The sequence below is a fragment of the Triticum aestivum genome, chromosome 1B, assembly GCF_018294505.1.
Source record: "Triticum aestivum cultivar Chinese Spring chromosome 1B, IWGSC CS RefSeq v2.1, whole genome shotgun sequence".
NCBI classification, from domain to species: Eukaryota; Viridiplantae; Streptophyta; class Magnoliopsida; order Poales; family Poaceae; genus Triticum; species Triticum aestivum.
Window position 1 is genome coordinate 86,743,732 of NC_057795.1, and position 24,498 is coordinate 86,768,229.

The 24,498-nt window shown below is 44.6% G+C and overlaps 2 protein-coding genes across 31 annotated transcripts in view; both read left to right on the plus strand.

Annotated features, from left to right (window-relative positions):
* LOC123108734 (microtubule-associated protein futsch) overlaps positions 1-4,463 on the plus strand; it is a gene marked incomplete in the record, with an annotated part of 38,137 nt that extends 33,674 nt beyond the window's left edge. The window contains 5 exon segments of the mRNA XM_044530368.1: positions 1-1,613; positions 2,141-2,337; positions 2,438-2,555; positions 3,677-3,786; positions 4,145-4,463. Of these exon segments, the coding sequence (XP_044386303.1) occupies positions 1-1,613; positions 2,141-2,337; positions 2,438-2,555; positions 3,677-3,786; positions 4,145-4,181 (2,075 nt within the window).
* A 1,819-nt stretch (positions 4,464-6,282) lies between these two features.
* On the plus strand, positions 6,283-16,170 carry LOC123108750 (uncharacterized). 30 transcript variants are annotated; one of them, XM_044530370.1, is made up of 12 exons: positions 6,283-6,966; positions 7,058-8,638; positions 8,840-8,925; positions 9,245-9,331; positions 9,426-9,502; positions 9,966-10,391; positions 10,491-10,668; positions 10,784-10,820; positions 13,326-13,410; positions 13,634-13,723; positions 15,360-15,777; positions 15,999-16,170. In XM_044530370.1, the coding sequence occupies exons 7-12, from the start codon at positions 10,581-10,583 to the stop codon at positions 16,127-16,129; spliced, it is 849 nt and encodes a 282-aa protein (XP_044386305.1). In that variant the 5' UTR covers positions 6,283-6,966; positions 7,058-8,638; positions 8,840-8,925; positions 9,245-9,331; positions 9,426-9,502; positions 9,966-10,391; positions 10,491-10,580; the 3' UTR covers positions 16,130-16,170. The 30 variants fall into 30 exon arrangements, 3 of the variants coding, with proteins under 3 accessions (XP_044386305.1, XP_044386304.1, XP_044386306.1); XM_044530369.1 differs by lacking the exon at positions 9,966-10,391 and having other exon boundaries at positions 7,058-8,015; positions 8,176-8,638; XR_006452219.1 differs by lacking the exons at positions 15,360-15,777; positions 15,999-16,170 and adding exons at positions 13,505-13,538; positions 14,471-14,844 and having other exon boundaries at positions 10,784-13,410.
* Positions 16,171-24,498: the final 8,328 nt, after the last annotated feature.

Below are 24,498 nucleotides of genomic sequence, written 5' to 3' on the forward strand. Positions count from 1 at the left end.
GCAACTCGCCATTGCCACTTCACCCTGGCCATGCCTCTAAGCCCCTACTCGCTGCGCCATTCCTTCAGTCGCCCGCTCCCAAAATTCTTACGTTGGGAGAGGCGGCGGTGGCGGTGACGATGGGGAAGAGGAAGATGCGTAAGGAGCAGAAGGTGGATGCGCTGTCTTTTGCTCAAAATCCTACACTGGCGGAAGAGCAGGGGGAGGAGGCCATGACCATGATGACTAAAAAGGAGCGCAAGCGTGTAGAGCAGATACTGTCATCTCCTACATCTGTTGCGGCCGAAACCCCAATCCAGGAGCAGGAGGTGAAGGTGACCAAGAAACAGAAGCAGAGGAGGGGACATGAACCATCTGCCAAGTCAACATTACCACTTGACCGTGGCCAGAGTCGCTGTGTTCAATCACATGGAGCCAAAGCTCCACCAAAACAAGATGGAGAGAATGATGGCTGCAAGGGTATTAAAAAAAGCAATGGCAAGAAACCCCGTGTCCGTGTCCTCAACAACCGTGAGCTCATCCAGGAGGCAAGAAAGCAGCCGCAGCCGCTGCCCGAAGGCTTTGTGCCGTTCAGCAATTTTGTTGCCAGTTGCACAGAGCAGAACGCTGACCATTCATCGCCTTGCAGTGCATTCTTTGACCAGTTTCGCTATAACCCTGTCTGCGAAGATCGCAAACCCCCACTTCCCAGAACCCCTGATCGTCTGACCAGGTTGCCACCTCGAGGTTACTCATCATTTGAGTCATCTCAGCTCGCTGCAAATGAAGTTTCCAGGCCTGACACCACTCTAGCGTCCAAGACAAAGCAGCAAGATTCAGGTTCAGGATCACAAGAGAAAGTTAGTGTAGAAGTAAAGGAAAACCCTGAAAACAAGACGAGGGAGAAGAAGCAAAGGAGACTATCTGGCAAGTCACGATTGCCATTTGACTCCAGCCGGACTTGCTGTGTTCAGCTACAAGGAACCAAAGCTCTACCAGAACAGGACCAAGAAACTGATGCTCCAAAGGTTAACAATATTGAAAAAAGTAACAGCAAGAAGGCCCATGTCTGTGCTCCCAGCAAATGCGAACTCTTCAAGGAGATGACAAAGGAGCAGACGCTGACTGAAGGCTTTTTGGCACCCAAAGATTTGGTTTCCAATTGCACTGAGCAGAGTCCCAATTATTCATCGCCTTTTGGTGCATCCTTTGATCCGTTCTGCTACAGATCTGCTCGGCAAGATCTCAATCCCCAACCTTCTAGAAGCACTGATCATCTACCATTTGAGTTGTCTGAGCTCACTACGAGTGAAACCTCCAACGCTTTCAAGGCTAACAATTCTGTGCAGTCCAAGTCAAAGAAGAAAGATTCAGGTTCAAGCTCCACCTCAGGCTCACAGAAGAAACGAAATGTAAAAGAAAAGACAACCCCTGAGAAGAAGACGAGGATCAGGAAACCACGACCAGTGTTTACCACTGCTGAGAAGCGCTCAGACAAATACCGGCGCGTACCCTTGGACCAGCTGGTACCACCGCCACGCTCTCCTCATAATCTCTTGCAGGAGAAGTACGCCTCTGACCCGTGGAAGGTTATGCTCATCTGCATGTTCCTCAACTTAACACAGGGTATACAGGTAAGCTCCTAGATTGTTTGATTAATTGTCTTCCCTCATGAACTTTTGGAAACAAAACCATTGAACTGAATTCCTGCCAACTAATTTGACCGATGAGAGTTCTGATAGCTATGAAAGCAAAATAAACTTGCATGTGTTTCTGTAAAAGTGATTGAATAATCTTAGTGATCGTTCTTTGTTCCCACTTATTTCATATATAAAATTGGCCAATCATGCCGTTTGTCACTATTTGTAAGTCCAGAGGATAACCAAATTGGAATTGTCAGATGCATTTTATAGTTTATATATACAAGGAGAACTGTTGTTTCGTTTCGATGGATCTTTGGAGAACCATGTTGCTGCACAGGCAAATTTACCTGTTGCATGTTGTATGTTCCTATTTATTTATCGTGCTTGTCTTGTGTTGTGTAAGTGTAGCGCTGAACTTAGATTAGTATTCCATTTGTTTTAAGAAATAGTTCCCTGACCGTCAATACCATTTTCAAGTTTAAATACAAGAATACAATCCCCTCTGTTAACTAATGTAGGTCAAGAGGATGTTGGAGGGCTTCTTTGAACGCTATCCTGACCCTTGGTCTGCAATTAACGCTGATCCTGACAAGATGGCGGAGTATCTATCTCCTCTAGGGTTGCAGCATGTGAAGACACGCAATATCAAGAAATTGTCCAAGCAGTATGTTGGAAATGAATGGACCCATATTACGCAGCTTTGTGGCGTCGGCAAGTGAGTGCTGCCCTCTCAATTCATTTGTTGGATATGGAGTATTTGTCAATGGTGTTTCTTTTTCAGTCTGATTAGTAACTAGAAGTTATTCTTACTGCAGGTACGCAGCTGATGCTTATGCAATATTTTGTGCGGGTAGGGCGAGGGAGGTGGTACCTGATGATCACAAGTTAGTTGACTACTGGAACTATGTCTGCTTTGAGTTGCCCATGACGCAGGTAGTATTCTCGACACATACATTTTAATTAATTGTTCTGAGCTTACATTTTACAATTTCTGAGGTCATGGGTTCAAGTCCTGGAAACAGCCTCTTACAGAAATGTAGGGAAAGGCTGCGTACTATAGACCCAAAGTGGTCGGACCCTTCCCTGGACCCTGCGCAAGCGGGAGCTACATGCACCAGGTTGCCCTTTTTTTTATGGCTTTGCGTGATGCTAATCATGAGCTTAAAATGCTCATGAGCTTCTCTGAACTTCTCCACATTCGTACTAGCACTGGCTGCTCCACCTTGCTGTTCATGGTCAAACAACAGTTCAAATCCATGAAATGCACCCAAGGCCTGTCATCCTGATTTTTGAATATCTGCAACAATTTTAAAGTAATGTCGTTGAAAACTGTGTTTGTTCTCCATAAATATGTATGTTACGAGGCTGTCAAATAAGTAACTCCATCTGTGAGAACGGTGAGGGCATCTAGCTAGTGGCAGTATCATCTATAGTGGTCTGAGAGTGCAGGGTTGGTGCAGTAGATTAAGATCGAAACTTCCAGCATGCACAGAATACAGGATGGGGCTTTTGGCTTTACTGATCTGGATGGCATAATTTTCACAGGATTTGACGATAAAACCCTATTTAAATATGATAATTATGTTGTAGGGGGTTTGTTTTATTGTGAATTCGTAAAGGTTTCAGCTAGCACTGGTGCACTGAAGCAATTCCCATAAAACTAAGTAGAATCCAGAAATTGAGTTTCGTTCCCTGTTCCTGGATAGTCATCGTAGGTAGGATTTTGTGTCTATTTGCATCGGGTGCTATAAATAGCATACTCTATGGTCACGTGTGCTGATACTAATTTGAGTTTAGTATGTGAAGCAGTGGTATATGACCCTGGTCATTTGAGGGTCCGCTTGGTTCGGCTTTTACAGCCAGCTTCTGCTTTCCCACAGCAGAATCCCAACCAAAAATGTTTCCAGCTCCCAGAATCTGCAAATGCAGCGACTTTGGCATACTGTATTTTTTGCAGCACCTGGAACCCAGCTTCCATCGCAGTGAGGGCATTCACGAAAATTACCCACCTGCCACTCTGTAAGTCCTACTGATTGGATTTCTTTTTCCTACAGAGCGTAGCCATCGGCTCCTCCCCTGATCAAATTCTTGCACGAAGAGGCTGCCCGCGCCCCTCCTCTCGGAGTCCCCTGCTGTGCCACCGCCTGCCCGTTCCCACTCGGTGGTAGCTCTCTCCCTCATTCAATGCTTCTGTTCAGTTTTTTTTGTCTAATTTTCTTTGGACAGCATGTTTCTTTTTTCGAATTAAGGGCCAACGCTCCCAATTTCATTTCATTCAAAATGAAACCAATAACACATAAAGTCAGTTTTTTGCGGATTCCTCGAAAATGAAAGGTTCAGCTGAAATTAACATACATAAACCAGCGCCCAAATTACATTGACCAAAGCTATGGGCAGCACAGTTACCCCATATGATTAATTATTGTTTGGTTTGAATTGTACATCAATGCTATATTGTCGTACTGAATAGTACAGCATGGTTACTTGACATAGATGACTGAATCCTATTTCTCATTTCCTAGCAGATGGATTAGTCCAGTTCCAGTACATGTTCAGTGAAGTGCAAGGGGAAGCAGATGTGGATGACGCTATGCAGTCCTAGATGGGATAATTTTGCAGTGTAACTGGGGTTGGTTTTGCATGGTTCATGTACCTTGGATACTCTTGCTCCTTTAGATTAGTGTTAAGCCTTGAGATGATATTACCTGACAAGCACACTTGATGGATGCAGCGAGTTATGTTTGCAGGTGCCGTCTGTTAGTTTTTTTTAATGTATACTAGTACATATGCCCGTGCGTTGCAACGGGAGAGTTTTTTTGCGAGAAGCATCGGAAGAAATAATTGATGTGTCCATCAAAACGGTCTCCACACAATAGTGGGGCGATAGAGCAGAGAGTTGTGGTGTTCTCGTGGGTCATGTTTGGCCCGCGAGATCTTTATAGTAATGGGGTTGGTGGGAGTGGTGGCCACTATTCAATTCGTGCATTTTTTTGCTTCAGGTCCGCCTCCTTGTCGAGGTTGTGGTGACCTGATATTTTTTAAAACATGTGAGATTTTTTTTTCTCAATAAAAGTATAATTTGAAGAATAAGGAAAACAAAATTTGAAATAGAAAGATTTTTTTAAATTCACAAAAACTTTTTGAAAACATGACCATTTTTAAGTCAGAGAAACGAGCATTTTCTGAATTTATGAACAATTTTTTAAAATTGGAACTTGTTTTGAACATTCAAATCTATTTTAAAAAATGTTCTTTTAATCACGAACATTATTTTGAATTTGTGAACATTTTGATAAAATGAATATTTTTCGAATTATTATTGTTTTTTAAATGAAATTTATTTTAGAAATCTAGAAAAAATTACAATTTTTTTAAAATGCGAACTTTTTTTATTTTCAAACAAATTTAGAATAAAAATAAAAATTTCAATTTCCAAATGTTTTTGAAAGTGGGAACAAATTTTCAAATTCTAAGATTTAACAAAAAATAGTACAAAAACGAAATTTTGGGAAATTTATTAAATTAATTTATGGGAAAAGGAAAAATTAAATTGGAAGAGAAAAAATAAAAATAGGAAAAGAACACACAGAAAATAAAAATGGGCCGGCCCAGCGACCGATGGGAAGCTCCAACTATATGTCGCACTGAGTAAAAAATAAGGTTTCCCAGCTGCGTGCGCAGGATATATATGAGTGGCTTTTCTGGGCCTTAGTGCGCGCGGCCGACGTACGAAATTCCGGACAAAACTTTTTATTTTTTAGCAGATGGAGCACGAAAATTTAGTACCACCTCGGATATAAGAAAAATATTTTTATGGTGAACGGATGAAAAATTAGAGAAACGCACCTTGCTTTATTAGTAGGTATAGATATAGATATAGATATAGATATGCATGTGCCATCAGTTCAAAAGCTGGTACTGATTCGTCAATTTTTGTTATATATTGGTGCCATCGGTTCAAAGGTTGGTACTGATTCATCGATTTTTGTTATATACGTGTGCCATCAGTTAAAAAGGTTGGTACTCGTCTTAGAAGAATGAATCTTCTTTTGTTTTAAATCTTGTATTTTTTTTTGTGGGGTGAAAACATGTGTACGAAATTTGATTGAGCAAACGGTGAGGGTATTTAGCTCATTCTGCCGGTGCTATTGGTCGCTCGGAGGTCCACTTGTGCTGAATTATTTTTACTAGAGATCCGAGTTCTTTTTGTAAAGAATATGATTGTAAAACAAATTGTTGTAAGTCAATTTTCTGTGAGAAGGGAGGCGAGGTGGAGCTCTGAGGCCGAGTGAAGAGTGGCCCGAGGCTGGAGATGACGCGGCAACATCGTTGTCAGTGAAGGGGAGTCTGAGGCTTGACGGTTTATGGTGCGGGCCGGGGTTGCCGGTGGCGGATGTTGGCAGCAGGCGGTTTTGGCCGGTGCTGGATCAGTTGGTGGAAGGAGGGTTAGAAGAGGAGGAAGATAGAGAAGCCGTTAGATTGCAATCAGACGGCTAAGAAAATGACTTAACCCAATTTGAATTTCCACGTAACTTATCTATCTCTACTCCTAATGGACGACTTGGTGAATAGTCTTCGCGGTTTATTTTCGCTGGTTTTTTTTTTCGTCGTCCTCACACCTCCGGTTTTTTTTCGTCGCCAACGACGACCCCTCGCACGAAAGAAACCTCACGATCGAGGCTGCCCTCATCTATTCGCTACAACGACGGGAGCCATGCCGCCGCCGCCACCGCCACCGCGATCCCTGAAACGCCGCCGATCTATTCGCGACATCGATGGAAACCAGGCGCTAGCCACGGATCCCTTTGCCGGCGCCGAGCAGTCATCGGGGAGCCGGCGCCGAGGTCCTCAAGGAGGCGCCGCCGCCATCGTTGCAGGCCTCCGGGTTGCCATCGGGACACCGCTGCCGAGATCCGCCTTCGCCTTCGTCCGGCAGAGGCGGCGGAAGGCAGCCGGGAGGGGAAGTGCACAACGACCTGGAAGACATCCGCCCTCACGCGCTCATCGTCTTGCTCGATCTACCCGAGGGCTGCCGATGGGCGCCTCGGCGGCGGCCACGGCGAGATCTGCGTCTGGGACATGACAATCCCTCCACCCCGGTCGCCGGTGAGATTTCACTGCCTCGATCCTCCCGGTCCCAGTTTATCAGGTCATCCCTGACAAGAGGGAGCGAGAGATGCTACTGCCGGGCACGTGCACGCACGTGGGGCGGCCGCCTGCGAGCAGGGCCGCGTCCTCTCTCCTTCGTCGACTATGGCCTCCGAACCACTCCATTGTACCTCTGCGCCCAAGTGTCCGCTCCTCGATCTTCAACAGATTTGTTATCGCCTCTCTTCCGTTGCAGGTCAATCCCAATTTGATTTCTTATCTGCTATATTGCATTTGTTCTCCCAAATGGCTCATCGTGCCTTCTGTGTCAAAATTTGGAGATGTAGTTCTGAAAACCAGTGAACAAGGAGAAATTTGGAGATGCAGTTCTAAAAACCAGTGAACAAGAAGCACATGGGAGCCGCTCAATGCTCTACTATTGAAAGTTGAGTAGGTGATTATGAGATGAAGACGCTGGAAGAAGTTGGTGTGGTTGTTTGTCAGTAAAACTTATCTGTAGTCAAGTCATATCCAGCCCGTTGACCATCATCCGAATGCTTCTGATAATAATCAAGTGTTTTCTATTGAATATGTTACAATCCATTCTGAAGCAAACTGGGTTACTAGCAGTTTAAGAAGATGTTATACACCTGACTGACAAAGATCTTTTTTATATCCACAATGCATTTCATGACGATCCAAGTATATTGCTGATCAAATAGAAAATATGTAATTTTCTGTTTCGGTAATAAACAGGCAATTCAACGTATAGCTGGGGCAGCCTGATTTCCTCTTACACATGCCCGCTAGCAGCAGCAGTTACGACCAGGCGGTTGCGGCCTGACTTGGTGGCTCTTCCTTTTTGTTTTGTGTTTGAATCAGATTTGGTGGTCTCGATTTTACAGGCATGTGTTGATCTTGGTCTTGTTCTGTATGCAAGTAGGGTACACTTGATGTTTCATGTTTGGTGAAAGAAAAGGAGCTTCCTATGTTGATTTCGGGCAAGACATACATTCTGCCATGCATTAGTAGATCAATTGCTTCTTTGTGTAGGGGAACGATTAGTGATTGAATCTCTCTGTCTCGTTTCTTGATTATCCAATTAATTTACCCTCATTTATGCATAAATTGGTCCGATTGAGTTATGCCATTTTTTTTAATAATCTATATTGGTTCTATATATGACTAGAACAATATGATACGATGCACATCGGTCCGCTTTACTGGCAGCTATCCTTCAAGATTGAGGGGAGGCACTCTTGTGGACCAGCTCAATGTTCGAGGAGATACGGCTGACTAAACAAGGTTATTTTAAAGTTCTGTGTGGTTCATGTTAGCTATCTATCGGTAATAGTACAACCTTGATTTTTATGTCGTTCAGGTTTACCTAACCATCAGTAACATTACTTTCTATTGGAGACTTCTTACAGGAGGTGCTTATAAAATGATAGTTGAACATGTACAGATTTTGGATCACGATCATCTATTTACCAGGCATCAGTTAACTCAAGGCATCGATCAAAATCTAGCGTTATTTGTTGTGTGCATCATGGAGAAGACAAAGAACAGAGATTGTGTGATATATCCGATAGCGCAATATAATTTTCTCTTGCATATTTATAATCTGCCATTTGAATGATGTTTTCTGTGTTGTAGTCAAATCAAGACAATTTGCAACTTTGGTGTTGTGACGTTGGAGGTCGTGCTCAACAGCAATGGGAGACTGTTCGTTGATGCCCGACCCATGATGCCGGCGAAGGAATGAGAGTCGACGAGGAGTGGACGCCATGGGTTCGTGAACTGGCGAAGCCTCCGTTGTCCGTTTGGTAATATCCGACGCATCAGAGGCATAGTATGACTTGTCTCGATTATGATGTCGTCTACAAACATCCAACGGAGGGGAACCCGTCCCAGTTTCCATCTTGATGGTAAGTTCTCTAATCTTCTATCTCACGGGATGTGATGTGGTTGCCTTCATTTTGGCTTTTGACAAAGGGTTGAAATTAGCTTATGTGCTTCCGACAATTAAAATTCCAGTGATATTTCCAGCAATATATAATTTCTAAATCATTTCCAGCAATATGTGAGTTGTTTGCTTGCTCAACCTTACGCTGGGATCATGTCTACAGACTACAAATAGAGGGAAGTTGGTCTGTGCCTTACTAGAGACAGATGAACCAATAAAATGATTGGAAAGGTTCTTCCCAAGGAAAAGGTAAGCTGAATCTTGTACAGTTTACTTCATAATATATTTTGGTCAGTATGTTGTTTATTTTCTGAAATTGATACTCCATTGTGGATTACCTATGATGAAAATTACATTCTCTGCGGGCGCTGATTCTGATATATTACTATGGGCAAAGGAAGTTCAAAATTAATCTCAATCAAACATGTGCAAAGGAAAATCCAAAATATGTTATGTCAGTAAAAGATTCTTAAACCAGTGCGTTGCCACGGGCTAACAAATCCAAAATATGTTATGTCAGTAAAAGATTCTCATTTGAATGATGTTTTGTGTGTCCTCGGATCACCAGGACGCCGCCGTCGCTTCGGATCCCCACACGCCGCCAGCATGGGCCGTGACAACTGATGAGCACGCTCCACCCCCATTCCTGCCACAGGTCTTCACAGTCGAGGCTGCCTCCTCATTCCTTTCTCTAATCTTTCATTCAACTACTCGAAGTAAACAAACCATTTCTTCTCTTCTATATGTAGATGAAGAAAAGTAGGCTCAATCAGGCCATGACCAGAGTTGAAGAAGGCTCAGGCAGATGGTGATACTCTCAAACCAGGTACGAGCATGATCCCTTTTCACCCCTACAGCTCTTGCATGCCTTCAAAGCATCTGATCTTGGTCGTTGCAACCCTCCTTGTCCTTGATGCGGACAAAATTGATAGGGTTGTCCTGATTCCTTATGTCTTATTTTTCATGTTCTACTTTGCCTTCATGTGTGCTTCAAGCAGATGGACTTTGAGATCCCGCTCAAAATTTGGGCTAAAATGTGGTTATATTATTAAAACTTCAATCAATTGTAAGACTGAGAAATATGTAGTTGGTCAAGCAGCCTCAGCTTATAGTTGAGAGCGCCCAGGGCTGATTGACAACTATGTAGGTCAGTTTAACCTCGGTTATGGATGCTCGCACATAAACTTTGCCCTGGGAAGACACCATAGCATGTACAAGGATTAGGCTTGTTATTTTCTGTACTGAAGACAGTATTCATGGTAGCATGCATTTTCACCTTTTTTTTGTAGGTGACCCCAACCCGGTAACCAAGACATGGAAAAGTGGAGTGCGACCGTAAAAAATGCTCATCAAATTGCTGGCTCCATGTTGCCTATCCACTGTCATCATACTTGTTTGCATCAAAACGTCTCCGTTGATGTTGAATATGAAACAGTTGCCACTGTCCCACCAGCAGCACCAAAGACGAGCCCAGCAGCAACATGATGGAGACCAGCAGTACTTCTTGATCCGGTATCTGAATCATTGGTCGTCAGTGTTTCCGCGGAAAGCGTGTAGAGGGAGATGGTTCTGCCGATAACCGGCACACTAAGGTAGGTGTAGGTCTGGACGCTGGTGCTGTTGGAGGCGCGCCGGTCGAGCTCAGCCATCACTCAGCCGGGCAGTACTTTGAGCTGTCACAGAAATATCATGATCATCTTTTAGCGAATACAAAGGTGTTTATAACTTCATAAGCAAAGACATGTAGTGTTGCTTGTATATTGAGAGATACTACAGGAATTGACACAGTCATAGCTTTCTTTCACATGTAACAGGCTAGGCGGGGCGGTCGATTTGCAGCGGGGTGGCGTGAGGAATATCTCGTTTGGAAGAGCAGGTGGAGTACAAGGTCGCGTCAAGGTCCAATGACCAGAATATCGGCTCCACAGAGGACGCCATCACAGGTGCGGTCCAATGACCGGAATATCGGCTCCACAGAGGACGCCATCACAGGTGCGTTGATCTCAATCTTCTCCTCCATTGCCATTGTCTTCATTACCCGTGTGTGTAGCAGGTGTGCTCTCACACTCAAGAATTTTCAGTACGTGATGGGTTCTTTCTAATTCAGATCTTGCTTGCCTTATCGTGACATCTTCTTTGCCATGGTAAGCACATCATGGTTCGTTCGCCCTCATGACTTTTTATTATGACATTAATGGAGTTCAGAAAGCAGTTTTAGTGAAGATCGAATGGTTTTTAGATTAAGTAGATAATACAAGAGTACTCTTCTGTAGTGTATTGTTGTTCAACTGAGACATATGCAGTGGGTTTGATCTATGTTTTAAAGGCGTCCCTAAGGCGACGCCTAGGCGACGCCTAGGCGTCGAAGCGCTCCCCCTCCGCTTTGGAAAATCGACCGCTTTGGGCGCCTAGGCGTCCAAAGCGCCCGCCTAGGCGTCGCCTAGGCGCCAAAGCGCCCCCCCTCCCTAAGGCGGTAAGGCGTCGCCTTAAAAACATAGGGTTTGATGGCCGCAGGATAATTAAAGCCAAGGTAAAGTCTATACATTCACAATTCCTATTGTTATAAATAGGAAAAAAAAGATATAGGCGAATACTACTGTTTTAGATGCCGGTAAAATGGACTAGAATTTCATGAGCTGTTTAGTCAGCATGCTACCGCTCATCAAAGGCGGAGGACCAAATTTTTTCGAGGTAGGTCAGCCGAGACTACAGCACATGAGACTTCCTCACTGCTAGCCTCTAGCGCCAGGGCGTGCGTCTTCACCGTCCACCTTGGCCTCCGGCACAAACGCTCCTGCTGCTTGCTGCTAGGCGCTAGCCCGCTGGGGTTCGCGCGTGGCATGCGCCAGGGCTGGTGGTTTGTGTTCTGCTGTTCCTGTTCATACCTTTGTGATGACTGGTTCGGTACGTCGTGTGTGTGACGTATGTGCAGCCATCAGGCAAGGGCATGACCCAAATAAGGATCCTTCTAAGAAGTCACGACCCAACATCAAAGAGAACTCTTCCTTTCATTGACTTATTGCACCTGTCATCCGTCGATCGAGCGTATTTGCCGGAAATAAAGGTTGGGCGGACACCCTGTATCTTCAGTATTTCTCCCACTTTTTCTTCTACATGTGTAAATGTAGTTACACTTGAGAAAGCGAGAAATATTTGTTTTGTCAAAAAAATGACATATCTTTGTTATCTGGATGCCCGTGCGCTGACAGGTGCGTGTGTGTTTAGCAATGGGAGCTATATCCCAAGTGCATGTGTTTAGATAGTGAATTTAAGTACTACTTATTTTGGCAAAGTGTCCTTTCCAGTATGGTTTTGAATTCAGAATTGTTACATAAGGAGCACCGGCGATTTCATTAATCTACAAAAATATAGATTGTTCCTTCGAACTACCTGTTTCTACTCTATTAGATGTTCGTAAGCAATATTATGCTATTAAGATGCCATTTTTTAAATTGCCTTTTGGCCTTTGGATCACGACTATTTTTGTTTTGTTTCATTTTAAGTAAAATTGAGCAGGTTGTGTGTCCTGTTTTGCACACATTTTTGCTTCGGTAATGTAAGTCCATTAACCTTCAATTCTTCTATACTTTATATGATTATGCAATCTACCACTTACATGTAAAGAGTGTCATATCTTAGTTTGCTGCAATTTATGCCCCTACAGAAGAAACGGTTTCAGGGCAAGGCAACAAAAGTTATTACAGCATAGAGCTTCTATCAAGTAAATTTCCTAGCAAAGAAATGAGCACTTGCTTCCTGGAACATGTGTCAGACCCTGATGGCATGTTTCTTGACAGCAGCGCCATGGAAGTCTTGCTGGGGCTTGGCAGCCTTGCATGTTTATACCTTAAACATGTTCCAAGACTGCTCAACGACAAGTTGAATTTTGACCCTCCCTGAATGGTCTCTACAAGGCTACATGGGCCATGGGCTGAAGTATATCATGAGATTTACCCAATCCACCTTACATTCAACTATGCACAATAGCGATGCCATGTTTTTAAATAATCTATATATATGCTTCTACATTGAAATCCAATTTCATCATAATTTTGCTATTTGATAATAGTATAACACTGGTAGACGTATGGGTTGTCCCTCTAAAATTTAAGCTTCGTCTCCATGCTTGCTTTTGTCTATTGGTACCCTGATTTTCTTAGAAAGGTGGTCTTGTGATTACTGAGTTAACAGCTGCTGTCGAAATATTCAGAAAATTCAGTTTTATTTGAGTCGTAGCTGTAGTTGTTTGAACTCAGTTTCGTCAGCTTGTTTTCTTCAGTTAAACTTTAGCAGAAACATACCAAGCTGTGACGATGTCCTAGATTGTTAGGATAGATCCTCGCAATGATTGGATCGTGGGATGGCACGGCACAACAGTCACGGCGATGATGCAGAGAGGTGTGCAAGGAGTTCTAGGATGGCGGCACTCACAACTCGGATATGTCATGCTTTTCCCTTTTTCAGTTAGCATTGTAATCACTCAATAAATAGAGGAGGGAGAAGAAAAGCTGTAGACTGAACACAGCACAAAACATCGTCTCTCTCTCTCTCTCTCTCTGTTAGCTCTCCAATTTATGAAATATTCAGTTTTCAGTGGTTGCCCTTTTTATATATTTTATTTTAACTAAATTCACATCTCCATGGTTCAGCCCGTCTTTCCGGCTTGAGGCTTATCAAACACTTTTGGGTTCAAGATTCAGGACAAACAAGGCAAGATGCACAAATTTAACTGTGGTATGCACACTCATTTTGGTGTCACACAACTGGAGTTATATCATCGCTCTTTCTTTTCCCATGTCATGCCCAGTAATTTATACTATTGTTCAAGCTCCATTGATAAATCGAACCTACCTCAAATTCTGGTACTGTTCAAGCTCCATTCTCTATATATGTGCCTATATACCTATATCACTGTCAGTTCTCTAAGGTTTCTTCTTTTCCTAATACCATTTGACAGTACGAAGATGATGATCACAATAAAGTCATGCTCTCATCGGATTCCGACCATATAGCGACTGGGTACCATGCAAAGCAAATCGCTTGGAAGGTAATAAGAGGCAAATTCAACCTTCACTCTACAAAATCTGCAACACATCATATTAATTGGAAACTCAAATCTTGATTGCAAAAGTTAAGTCTGTGCTATAAATGCAGGCAATACAAAAGGTAGGAAGGACTTAGGAAGGTTCTTTTTTTGTCCTCATAATGGGACAATTTAACTAAGTTGCTCTCTGCTGGTTGTTTGAAGACAAATTATAATGTGTAACCTACCAAATACTCCCTCTGTTCCTAAATATAAGGTGTATTAGTTTTTCAAAATGTCAACTGTTGTCTATGTTTGACCAACTTTACAGCAAAATATATAAAGATTTATAATACTAAATATATAAAATGTAAAAATATAGTTCATGCTGAATCTAGTGATAATGATTTGGTATTCTAGATATTGGTATTTTTGTCTATAAACTTGGTCAAACTTAGAGAAGTTTGACTTTAAAAAAAAATAATACACCTTATATTGAGAAACGGAGGGAGTACTAAATTAAACTTTATCCTCGGTTCCATGTTATTCCATGTAGTAGTGTATGCGGGAATTATATTGATGATTTCATTTTACCTTCATATCTGCTTAATTTTCTTACCAAACACAAAAGCTCTATGTCTTGATGTGTTCATAGAAGCGAAGATATAACTCATGATGCAAGCCTAATACGCTGATAATATTTTTACGGTTCAATGTTCCTATGAGGGGAGTGGGTGGGGACGACAATGAGTGTCTTAACATATCAAGCAGTTGCCGCCTATGAGGGGAGTGAGTGGAGATGGCCAGATCTGTGCGGCGGAGGGGCGATGGAAGCTCGAATGGAAGATTTCTCGCCAGCATCGGAGCAATTTATTGTCTAGATCGACCATAAAGCTCCTACATAGACATGAAGGATTGTCATTATTAAGAAGTTCAATCTTTGGAAATTCAGCATGTGACACTGTAAAAATAGAAAGAAGCTAGAAAATTGTCTCTGGCCGATTTCGTATGTAGCTGTGAGCATTGCTAATTTCTGTCAACATGAACGAGATCTGGACTATTTATATAGCTATCATGTGCTCAACAAATTGTCTGATAATGTTACACTCCTGAATAGATTGATGTATGATAAGCACATGTGTCAATCTTGGAGCAGATGATAGATTGTCAGTTGTGCTGAATTGATATTTAATGACTATTCATATCAAATTTTTAAATAGCCTGCTATAGGCTAGCTATAGCCTATCTATAACGGTTTGATCAGCCAGAGACAATGGCATAACCCGCTAAACTTGCAAAATAGCTGGGTATAGCGGTCTATAGCGTCGCAATAGATGATATGGAGGGCCGCCGCTATTTGGCATAGTCCGCTATTTAGAACATTGATTCATATCAATGTATGACTCCTACATGACATTTCTCTTTGTATATACATTTTTGTTAGCATATTTATCCTTTTCAGGTGTTTTGTTAGCCCGTGGCAACGCACGGGCAGTCTACTAGTACCAATATAAAAAGATCCAAATGGGCAGATTCAACATATCTCAACCATCTGATCGCGTTAATCCAACGGTCCTTATTGTCCTAATGTCGAGCGACTAAACACGTTTAGCGCTAATCAATCGTTTCTATCCTCTCCTTGATCCCTTTCCTTTCGCAGCAAAGGAACCGCCGCATCGCATCGACCCGTCGCTCCTTCGCCGCCCCAGTGCCTCCATCCGCCCCACGCTGCGCCCCCGTCGCGTCGCACACCCCCATCGCGTTGCGCCGCCGCCGTTCAAGCAGGGCCGCCGCCGCCGCCTGGACAGCAGGGCCGACGCCGCCGCCTTCCCGTCGCCTGGACGACAGGGCCGCCGCCGCCGCCTGGACAGCATCGACGACGCCGCCGCCGCCGCCTGGACAGCAGGGCCGACGCCGCCGCCTTCCCGTCGCCTGGACGGCAGGGCCGCCGCCGCCGCCTTCCCGTCGCCTCGACGGCAGGGCCGACGCCTTCCCGCCCGCTGGACGGCGGGGACGCCGCCGCCTGGGGCGCTGCCTGCCTGAGGGCGTCCGCACCGATGCCCGTCGGTCGCCCCTCGGTTCGTTGGTTTGCCCCTGTATTCTTTCTATTTTCAGATACCTGCTGCTTCATGTTCGTTTCAGCAAATACACAATTTCAGCAAGCTGCTACCCAATCTGATGGAAACATAGTTTACTTTGCATTACCACAACTTTTCTCACCGTTAAATTTAGGTGATTACCTAAACTTTGCCTTACCTCGACTTCTCTCACCGTTATACGGATTTCACTCTTCAAGCAGATGCGAACATACTTATTCCGGTGATTCTCCGTCGCTGTCAGAGAATCATGATCGTTCCCAGTTTACGGACCTTACAAACAATTCCACATCAGGGAAAGATAATCATGCGTATGAGACTGTGCATGCTATAAAACCGCAGGGCAGCAAGGGATGGTATGCCCGAATGTCTGATGAAAAGAAGGCTGAATACCTCCTGAAATGGCATCAGGCACGGGCTGAGAAAAAGGCTGCTAATGCCAACTGTCAGCAAGTATCTCAACAACATTCTTCTTCATGTTTGTCTCTGCAACGTACGCGTTTCACCGATATAACCAACACAGGTAGATATGATACATTCCTAATCTCTGGAACTTTACTGCATTGCATCATGCATAATTTAATCATCCATTTCTTTTCCTTTTTTTTGCCACTTATTTCAGGTACAACTGCAAGCTTCGGGAGTTCTGATCGTCAACCTGCGGTTACTAATGTTGCATGCAAAAAACAAGGTTGGTACACCGGTCTGTCCGAAGAGAAGAAAGCTCAACACCTGCAGAAGCTCCGGTTGGCCCGACTAGAAAAGAAAGTTGCAGCAAAAAGTGTCACTGCTAATGTACCTCAGTCGCATACCCCACCTCTTTCCACAGGTAATACCTCCTAAGCACACTTTGTTTTGGACAATGTAATCATCCTTCTTGTGTTCCATTCCTCTGTTAATAATAGATATTGCTGGTGTAGTCATGTACGTGGGCCCAGTTGACCATGATACATATTCCCCTCTACGCATGAGGGAAGTAGCACTGATCGACACTGGCATGCGAATTATCTTCCTACACATTTTTTAAGAACTAGCTGAACGCCATTGGAATGAACTTCTTTCTGCCGAAGCAAACGTTGGCTTAATCATGGCAACCTTGATGAAGGTTGATCAACTATCCAGTAAGTTTTTTCCTTAAGAAGTGTCCTACCATTTTAGTGTCATGTTATTACTAACTTGAGAATTGATAACAAAAACTCTTCTTAGCACGGGGGCAACAACTTTATGCATACATTACTCTTCAACTTGCCACAATGTTCACTTTCTTAAAGGTCAATATCTCTTATATTTCTTAATTTTACAAAATTCTCCAACAACTAGACTAACTGTTCGCTTATCATTTTCTGTAGGTGTGCATCATCAAGTTCGTGATGACTTGTATTTCCGTGATGCTATCAAGAATGAAGTTGTTCTTAGGAAGGATGCCCGCAAATGAGACGACGTGGATAACTCACTTGTCCCCAAGATAACCGCGGCTGAAGTAGACTTTCGCTTTGGTCAATCTTCCCCCGTGAAGCAAATTTTCAAGTATATAAGGGGTGAGCGTAGACCTTCATTATGAATTTCAAGTAAATAAAGGTCTCAAATAAATAAGAAGTGTGAAACTAAAGAATTTCAAGCCCTTGGATTCCTAGCCTTTTATTATGGATCAATTGGACTAGGCATAAAGGTCTTAAATAAATAAGAAGTGTGAAACTAAAGAATTTCAAGCCCTTGGATTCCTAGCCTTTTCTTTCAGTTGTTGAATTTTGAGATTTGCTTAATGACTTGTTTGATGATGGAATATTGTGTAAACCTTCATTTTGATTACTGATTTCCATTTTCTTTGCACATGGCTACATGATGGAATATTGTGTAAACTTTCCATCATTTGTCATACTACTGGTTGCAGATGAAGAACCTACACAAGCACAACGCCATACAGGAGCGACACACAATTATAAGCTGATATCTGTTGGACAATGGAGCGTATAACCAATTACTTTTACGGGAACAATAGCAACCAGGAAATTTGAAGGGTAGGTATGAACAAAATTGGAACTGCACATGTACTGCTAAGTGATTCAATATACACATTACCAATCGAGGAGGAGAACGATGGTTGCGCGGCCTCTGTGCATCATGGTCGGCAACGGGAGTCAGTTCGTTGTCCACGACAGTGGTGCTTCTACGCTTGGCGTCGGCTTCTGGGAAGCAGATCCGAGACCGTGGAAGACGGTGCCGGGGAAGAGACTCCGTGTACGACGACGACGGTAGACTGGCTCCAGTGCGGCGTATGAGGTCATCGATGAGGCAGATGCGCTGCGGTGGACGAGTGCGCCGATGTAGAAGGGGAGGAGCACGAAGGCTGCGGTGCCGTGGAGAAGTCTATTTTGCGATGGGGATAGAAAATGGGGAGTATTCAGGTGTACTACTCAGACGTCCGTACTACTCTGGGTGCCGGGGTGGGGTTGGCTGGGTAGGGTGAACCTAAAGTTACGAAAACAGCCACCTACCAAGTGTCATCCGTAGGCCTGTTCTGAAGGCTATGATGGTAACTTTCCACTGCTCGAATCAGGGTCGCGAGAGATTTTCCCGCCGACCTCAAAATTTTGTGCCATTGAACTCGCCGTGTGGCGTGCTGGGTGATTCGGCTAAGCAACTAGCGAGTAGTACTAGTAACTACTAGTACTCCCTTCGTTTTTATTAACTCTGCATATTAGGTTTGACTGAAGTCAAACTTCCTAAAGTTTGACCAAGTTTATAGAAAAATATAAACATTTACCATAACAAATATGTATGATGTGAAAGTACATTCAATAATGAATCTAATGGTATTTATTTGTTATTGTATATGTTAATATTTTTTGTTATAAACTTTCTGAGAGTTTACAAAACTTGACTTTGACCAATGCTAACACGCGGACTTAAATAAAAATGGAGGGAGTACACATTTGTTTTCTTAGTTTGTAGTGAATTAACCATTTGTTGTAATTGTGCAATAAATATATTAGGCTACTGACTTCGAATCTAATGGTCTATACAATTCAATAGTTACAATCATTGTCGAATTCCAAGATGTATACGAGGTCTATAGGACTTCACAATATGCTCAAACTCACATAATCCCAGTCAAATGTGAATCTAAATGCATTTCATAGTTATTACTTTGTAGGATGCAACAAAACCAACCATAACTCTACATCATCCATTATAAAAAGCAACATTTTGAAGATATCCCAATGTGTGAATGAAACGTGTAGAGAGAGCTTGCGAAGATGGAGCAGATAGGGCGGGAAAGATTGTATGTATGTGGACGAGAGAGTAGGAGACAAACCTAACGAGATAGAGAGAGATAGAGAGACAAAGAGAGATGAAGAAGCTAGGTTTGTGAGAAAGATGGAGACATGTAATATACGTGAGATGCGTGTGCATCCGGATTCTATACACGTGGAAGGAGAAGAGACAACAAGTTTGATGAGAGAGCTGAAAAAACATGGACAAGAGGGGAAGGATCTTGTGGGTTGAGGGATTGATAATTTTGTGTTGGGGAGAGAGGGATTGGTAATTTTGGGCGAGAGAGAGGGTGGGGGGAGGAGTCAGTCAGCCGATGTCACATCATCCTGCTTCCAAATGGCCCCGCATTCTCTAGCGCAGTGTGGTCGCCGTCTTCGATCTCCTCGATGCCCTCTTTGAAGATTAAGGTGTTGTGCATGCTGGGGGTGCAGAGAAGCACAAGCGAGAGTGGTCGACATATAACCTTGGATGGGGATGAATTGTGGGGGAGGGTGTGTGTGTATGTGTGTGTGTGTTTGTTTGTGTGTGTGTGTGTGTGTCAGATATTGAGAGAAAACAAACCTATGGAGAGAAATGTGTGTGTATGTGACGGAAAGCTACATGCTAAACAGGGTTTTCACGAAGAAATTGTGCGTGCGAGATAGAGAGCGATGTGCGGGCCTTGAGGTGGGAGGGGACGGGTGCGGGTGTCAAAATGTGCGCGTTGATGCATGTGTTACATGAGATCGTGCGAGGGACGGACAAATCGAGAGAGATGGTTGTTGTGTTACGGATGCTCCTCTCTCTCTCTCTCACACACACAAGTAAAATAAAAGACCGTTCTCTCATGTATACACAATGTATCAGCATCTGTCTATGTCTCACTCATGCATGATTATTTGCACATTCACACCTCTCTATGTCTCTATCACACACACACCGTGTGGGGACCCCGACTCATAGGTCGGGATCACCGAATGCACGTGTACAATGATCCCAGAGATCAATGCTCATTGAACACACATAAGCTGAATAACAAGAGTCTTACATCCATACATACCGTTTTACACAAGTAGGACCATTATGGTCAAGTCTCGAGTATATCATCGCAGCGGAAATCTTCGTCGATAACTTGGACCCATGCCATCTGCCTTAACCCTACAGGCATTCTGACTGGGAAGTGTCCTAGCTCGCATGTTCGTCACCGAAGTGTTCTTCATCACATCCTGTTCTTTCATACCTGGCCAATAAAATAACCAGTGGCAAGCCAATGAGTACTTTGAATGTACTCGCAAGCAACCCAAGAGTGATAACAAAATAATTATGCAAAGCTAATTTGGCATTTTTGCGAAAAGCTAGTTTTTCTCATGCAAGTATGATCATCATTTGTCAAGGACATGAATGTGTCTGCAACAAGAATCGGGAGGTTACAGACATCAACATCAAGGAAAGAGTTATGAACGACTCATTATCAAGCTCATCGTGACTTCCTCACGAATCATATCAACATATTTACCAAACCGTGTTGTTTGTCAGAAACATATGGACGTAGTCTAAACAACACCGCCCAACTGTCCTTGACCGTGGACATGGCTATTCGAATAGTTTTACACTCTGCAGAGGTTGCACGCTTTACCCACAAGATCCGGGGAACTTCCGTGTCATCCATGAACCGCGGTACCTCAAGTACCCGGGGTAAGCACCCGATCACTATCTTTCCCTAGACGACACTAACATGGAGTTCACTCGATTGGTAGTAACCCCCGTGCCTAACATTTCACATCATAAAGTTGTGGAGCCTCGCTCCCATATTCATCACATACCACAAGCACGTGGTACCAACGGTGTGTCCGGTGCCCTGTGAAAACAGTCATGGCCACCCTACCTGGCACGGCCCCGTCCCGAGAGAGCGCACCAGCAACTCTCCCGTCACTAGTAATGCGGGCTCCAAGCTAGTATCGGCCTAGGTAATCAATAATGCCCTTTCCCATATAAGGGTAGAGTGGTTGCATATGTAAGGTTGGGATAGTCGACAAATCTTAAATCTAATCCGTCTCTGTAAACAACACTTCTATCAAACCTCGGTACACTACTTCTCCACCAAGTAGTGACCTAGTTTATCATCATCTCCCAGGGGCATCAGTGGCACCCACTGGGGCTGTTTGCAAGTACGTCAAACCACACTTGTTTCTTTCCATGCATAACCCTGACCCACTTTGCGTAGCCATCTACTATAGCATATTTCTACAACCCACCAACACAACTCTAGCAAGGGTAGAGTCATGAACAATGCAAGTATCAATGGAGTATGCAACGGAGGCAATCCTAGCAAGGTTGACATTCAAGGCATATCATGCGCTCAGTGAAGCAACAAAAATGCTATTATGATGTAAAATGGTTCATCATGGTCAAAGGGCTGCTTGCCTGGTTCATCAGAGTCTTCAAATCTTCTGGTCCTTCTCCAAGTATTTCGTCTACTTCGTCAACTAACGTTGGAAACAATTATAGTAAGCAACACAACAAGGCAGAAAATAAAAGTTCTCTAAAAATATTAATTTGACTTTTCCAGGACATCTCTGGTTATATGAAAAATAACCAGAGTGGTTTCATTGGGATTGGGTCAGTGAATATTTCTGAACATTTCAATATGATGGAATCAATGGATTTAATGGTTCTGCAAGTTGTCCATAGAATGCCTTTTTATAAAAATGAGTAAATGTACCCATTAAATTAGGCATGATTTTTGGAACATTTATAAATTGGTTTCACTGAATTTGGAGTCCAAATGAATATTCTATGGATTTTTGAAGCTGGCTTAGGATCATAAATGACCTATCTGTTAGATCCAGGTGAAACTAGGCAATACAAAAATGTTCACTATGGCTCATTAAATAGATATTGATTTATGGAGTCACTGAAAATTTGAATAATCAGATTTGGACTTGAAATGAGGTCTCTGGAAAAGTTTGAATCTTGCTGAAAAAGTAAAAGTAAATGGAAATACCCAATGGACCAAATTCCAGCGGCGGCAGCGCGCACTGGGCGGGATTTAATGGCGAGGCGTAACTGGGCCGGCCCAGCGGCTCGGCCACGCGGGTGACAGGGCGACGTTGAAGGCGGGAGAGGGCGAACCCGCCTCCACTTGCCAGCGTGGCCCGGCTGCCAGGTCGCTTACAAGCGGGCCCCGCCTGTCGGGTTCATCCCCTTCCTCCCGCTCGAACAGGGCAGAGGCAGGGGCGGTGTTGACGGCGGCTTGCCGGCGCTGTAGGGCATCTCCGGCGATGCTCCGCCCATCGGCGTGCTCAGGGGACCCGGCCGCATCCGACCGTGGGTGGCACGGTTGCCCAGGGCCAACGGGTTTAGTAGGGCGTCGCCCGCGGCGGGAGAGGCCGACGGCGATGGCGACATTGGTGCTATGGGGCACCGGAGCAGAGGGAGAAGTGGTGAGGGGTTCCGTTGTGGTCAGGGGGTTCTCCTAGTGGAGAAAGGAGGAGAGGAGGAGGAGTGTTGGGTGCGAATTTAGGAGGGAGGCGACGGCGAGGCTCCGGCCATGGTGGCGGATGGTGAGTGCGAGGAGGGGAGTGGGTTGGTCCAGGGGGTGCACGGGAGGGAGAGAGAGCCAAAGGAGTAGAGAGGGGGCTCGGGGGTGGCCTTAAGTAGCCGACCCGTGGCTCAACGTGGACGCGGCGCACAGGTGGCCACGACAACGGCTCGGGAGGCCAGGAGGGAGGAAGAGGGGTTGTCCACGGCGCTCGTGGGCGTGGTCCAAGTCGAGGGAGGAGGAGGAGAGAGAGAGAAAGAGAGCAGGGGAGTGGCAGAGCGCCGCGCATGTGGGCCTGCCCATTGGGGCTCTCGGGCGGCTCTGGCGCGCGTGCTGCTAGAGGCGAGCGAGAGGGAGAGAGGAGGGGGCCAGCATGATGGCGTGTTGCGGACGTCGAGGCACCTCGACTGGCGCGAGGGTGAGGCTTGAGGTGGTGGGGGAGCGTGGTGTCAACGGTCGGGAGCACGCTGACGTGCTCCAGAGCGCGCAAATGGCCGGCACCTGCGGCTTTTTCTCGTGCCCTCACATGCCCACTTGTGTCTAGCAGCTGCAGGGGAGTAAACAATGTGACAATGGCATTGAATGCCCTGGGGATCCACTGGAGTGAGGAGGGAGGTTGAAGAGATAGAAGTGGTGCTTCCAGAGAGGGAAAAAGAGCTTTCCACCCCCATCATCATGGCTCCTCGGGCAGGGAAAGATGCAGGGGTTAGAGGAGGACCAGATGGGGTTGTGGGAAAAAGTTGAGCTCATGGAGATTAGTGGAAATGGACGAAACATGCATTTTAGGTTTCTGCCAGAAGGTGTTTGATCGTGGTTTGGGCAAGCAAATGGATTCCAAATGATATGAAGATTAACAGGATTAAGTGTGATATAGAAATGAGGTTGATCACCAAGTTGGAGCTCATTTGAAGAAAGTTGACAGTGCAACTTTGGTAAACCCTAGAAATCAACAGAAATGGACTTTCCAAGATTTAGCCATGCAAATCTATTCTCCTTGATGCACCACTTGGTGTAGTGTCATCATTTGAGGTTCTGAGCATTTCCACAAAAGGTGAGATCAAAAGGAGAAAGTTGCCAATGTAGAGTTGTTCAAATTTGGTTCTGGACAGGAAGGGTTTTGGGGCACTTTGATCAATATAAAATTTTCTCCAACTTGTGCCATTTGGTCTAGATGAATGATTAGACCATTTGAGCATGTTCACAAGGTTTTAGAACATTTGGACATGTTTGGCAATGTAAAGTTGCTCAAACTTCAGAATGGACAAAAATGGTTTTGAGGGGATTTCATGGGGTTATACTATTCTCCATGACATGATGTAACGCCCCGAATCCGATGCGCCAGGTGTCTTCCAGTTATTCGTTGTCGTTGCCATGTCATTTGCTTGCGTGTTGCATTTTTCCATGTCATCATCTGCATTTCATCTGCATGTTTTTCAAAACTTGGATCCGTTCGGGTTCCCCCGGTTATCTCCGTTGTTCGTTCTGAGCCCAACCACACTCGCATGTGCCCGTCGCCCCTCTCAGACCTTGTTTCGTGAGCGGGATAAAAACGTTCTCGGAATGGACCGAGATTTACCAAGTGGCCTTGGTATAGCACCGGTAGACCGCCCGTCAAATTTCGTTCCATTTGGCGGTCATTTGATGCCCCAACGGTTAACCGCGTAGCCCAAAACCCCTCTTTCTTTGCATCCCAGCCCCTCTTCACCACAGCCCATGAGCCCATCCAAACCCCCTCCATGCTCTCGGTCGTTCGATCATGATCGTGTGGGAGAAAACCGCACCTCATTTGGACTCTCCTAGCTCCCTCTACCTATAAATATGTGATCTCCCCGAATTTCGCGCAGATGAAACCCTAGCCTCCCCCCCTCCGCGCCGCCAGACATGTCTGTGCCCGTCGGACAAATCGC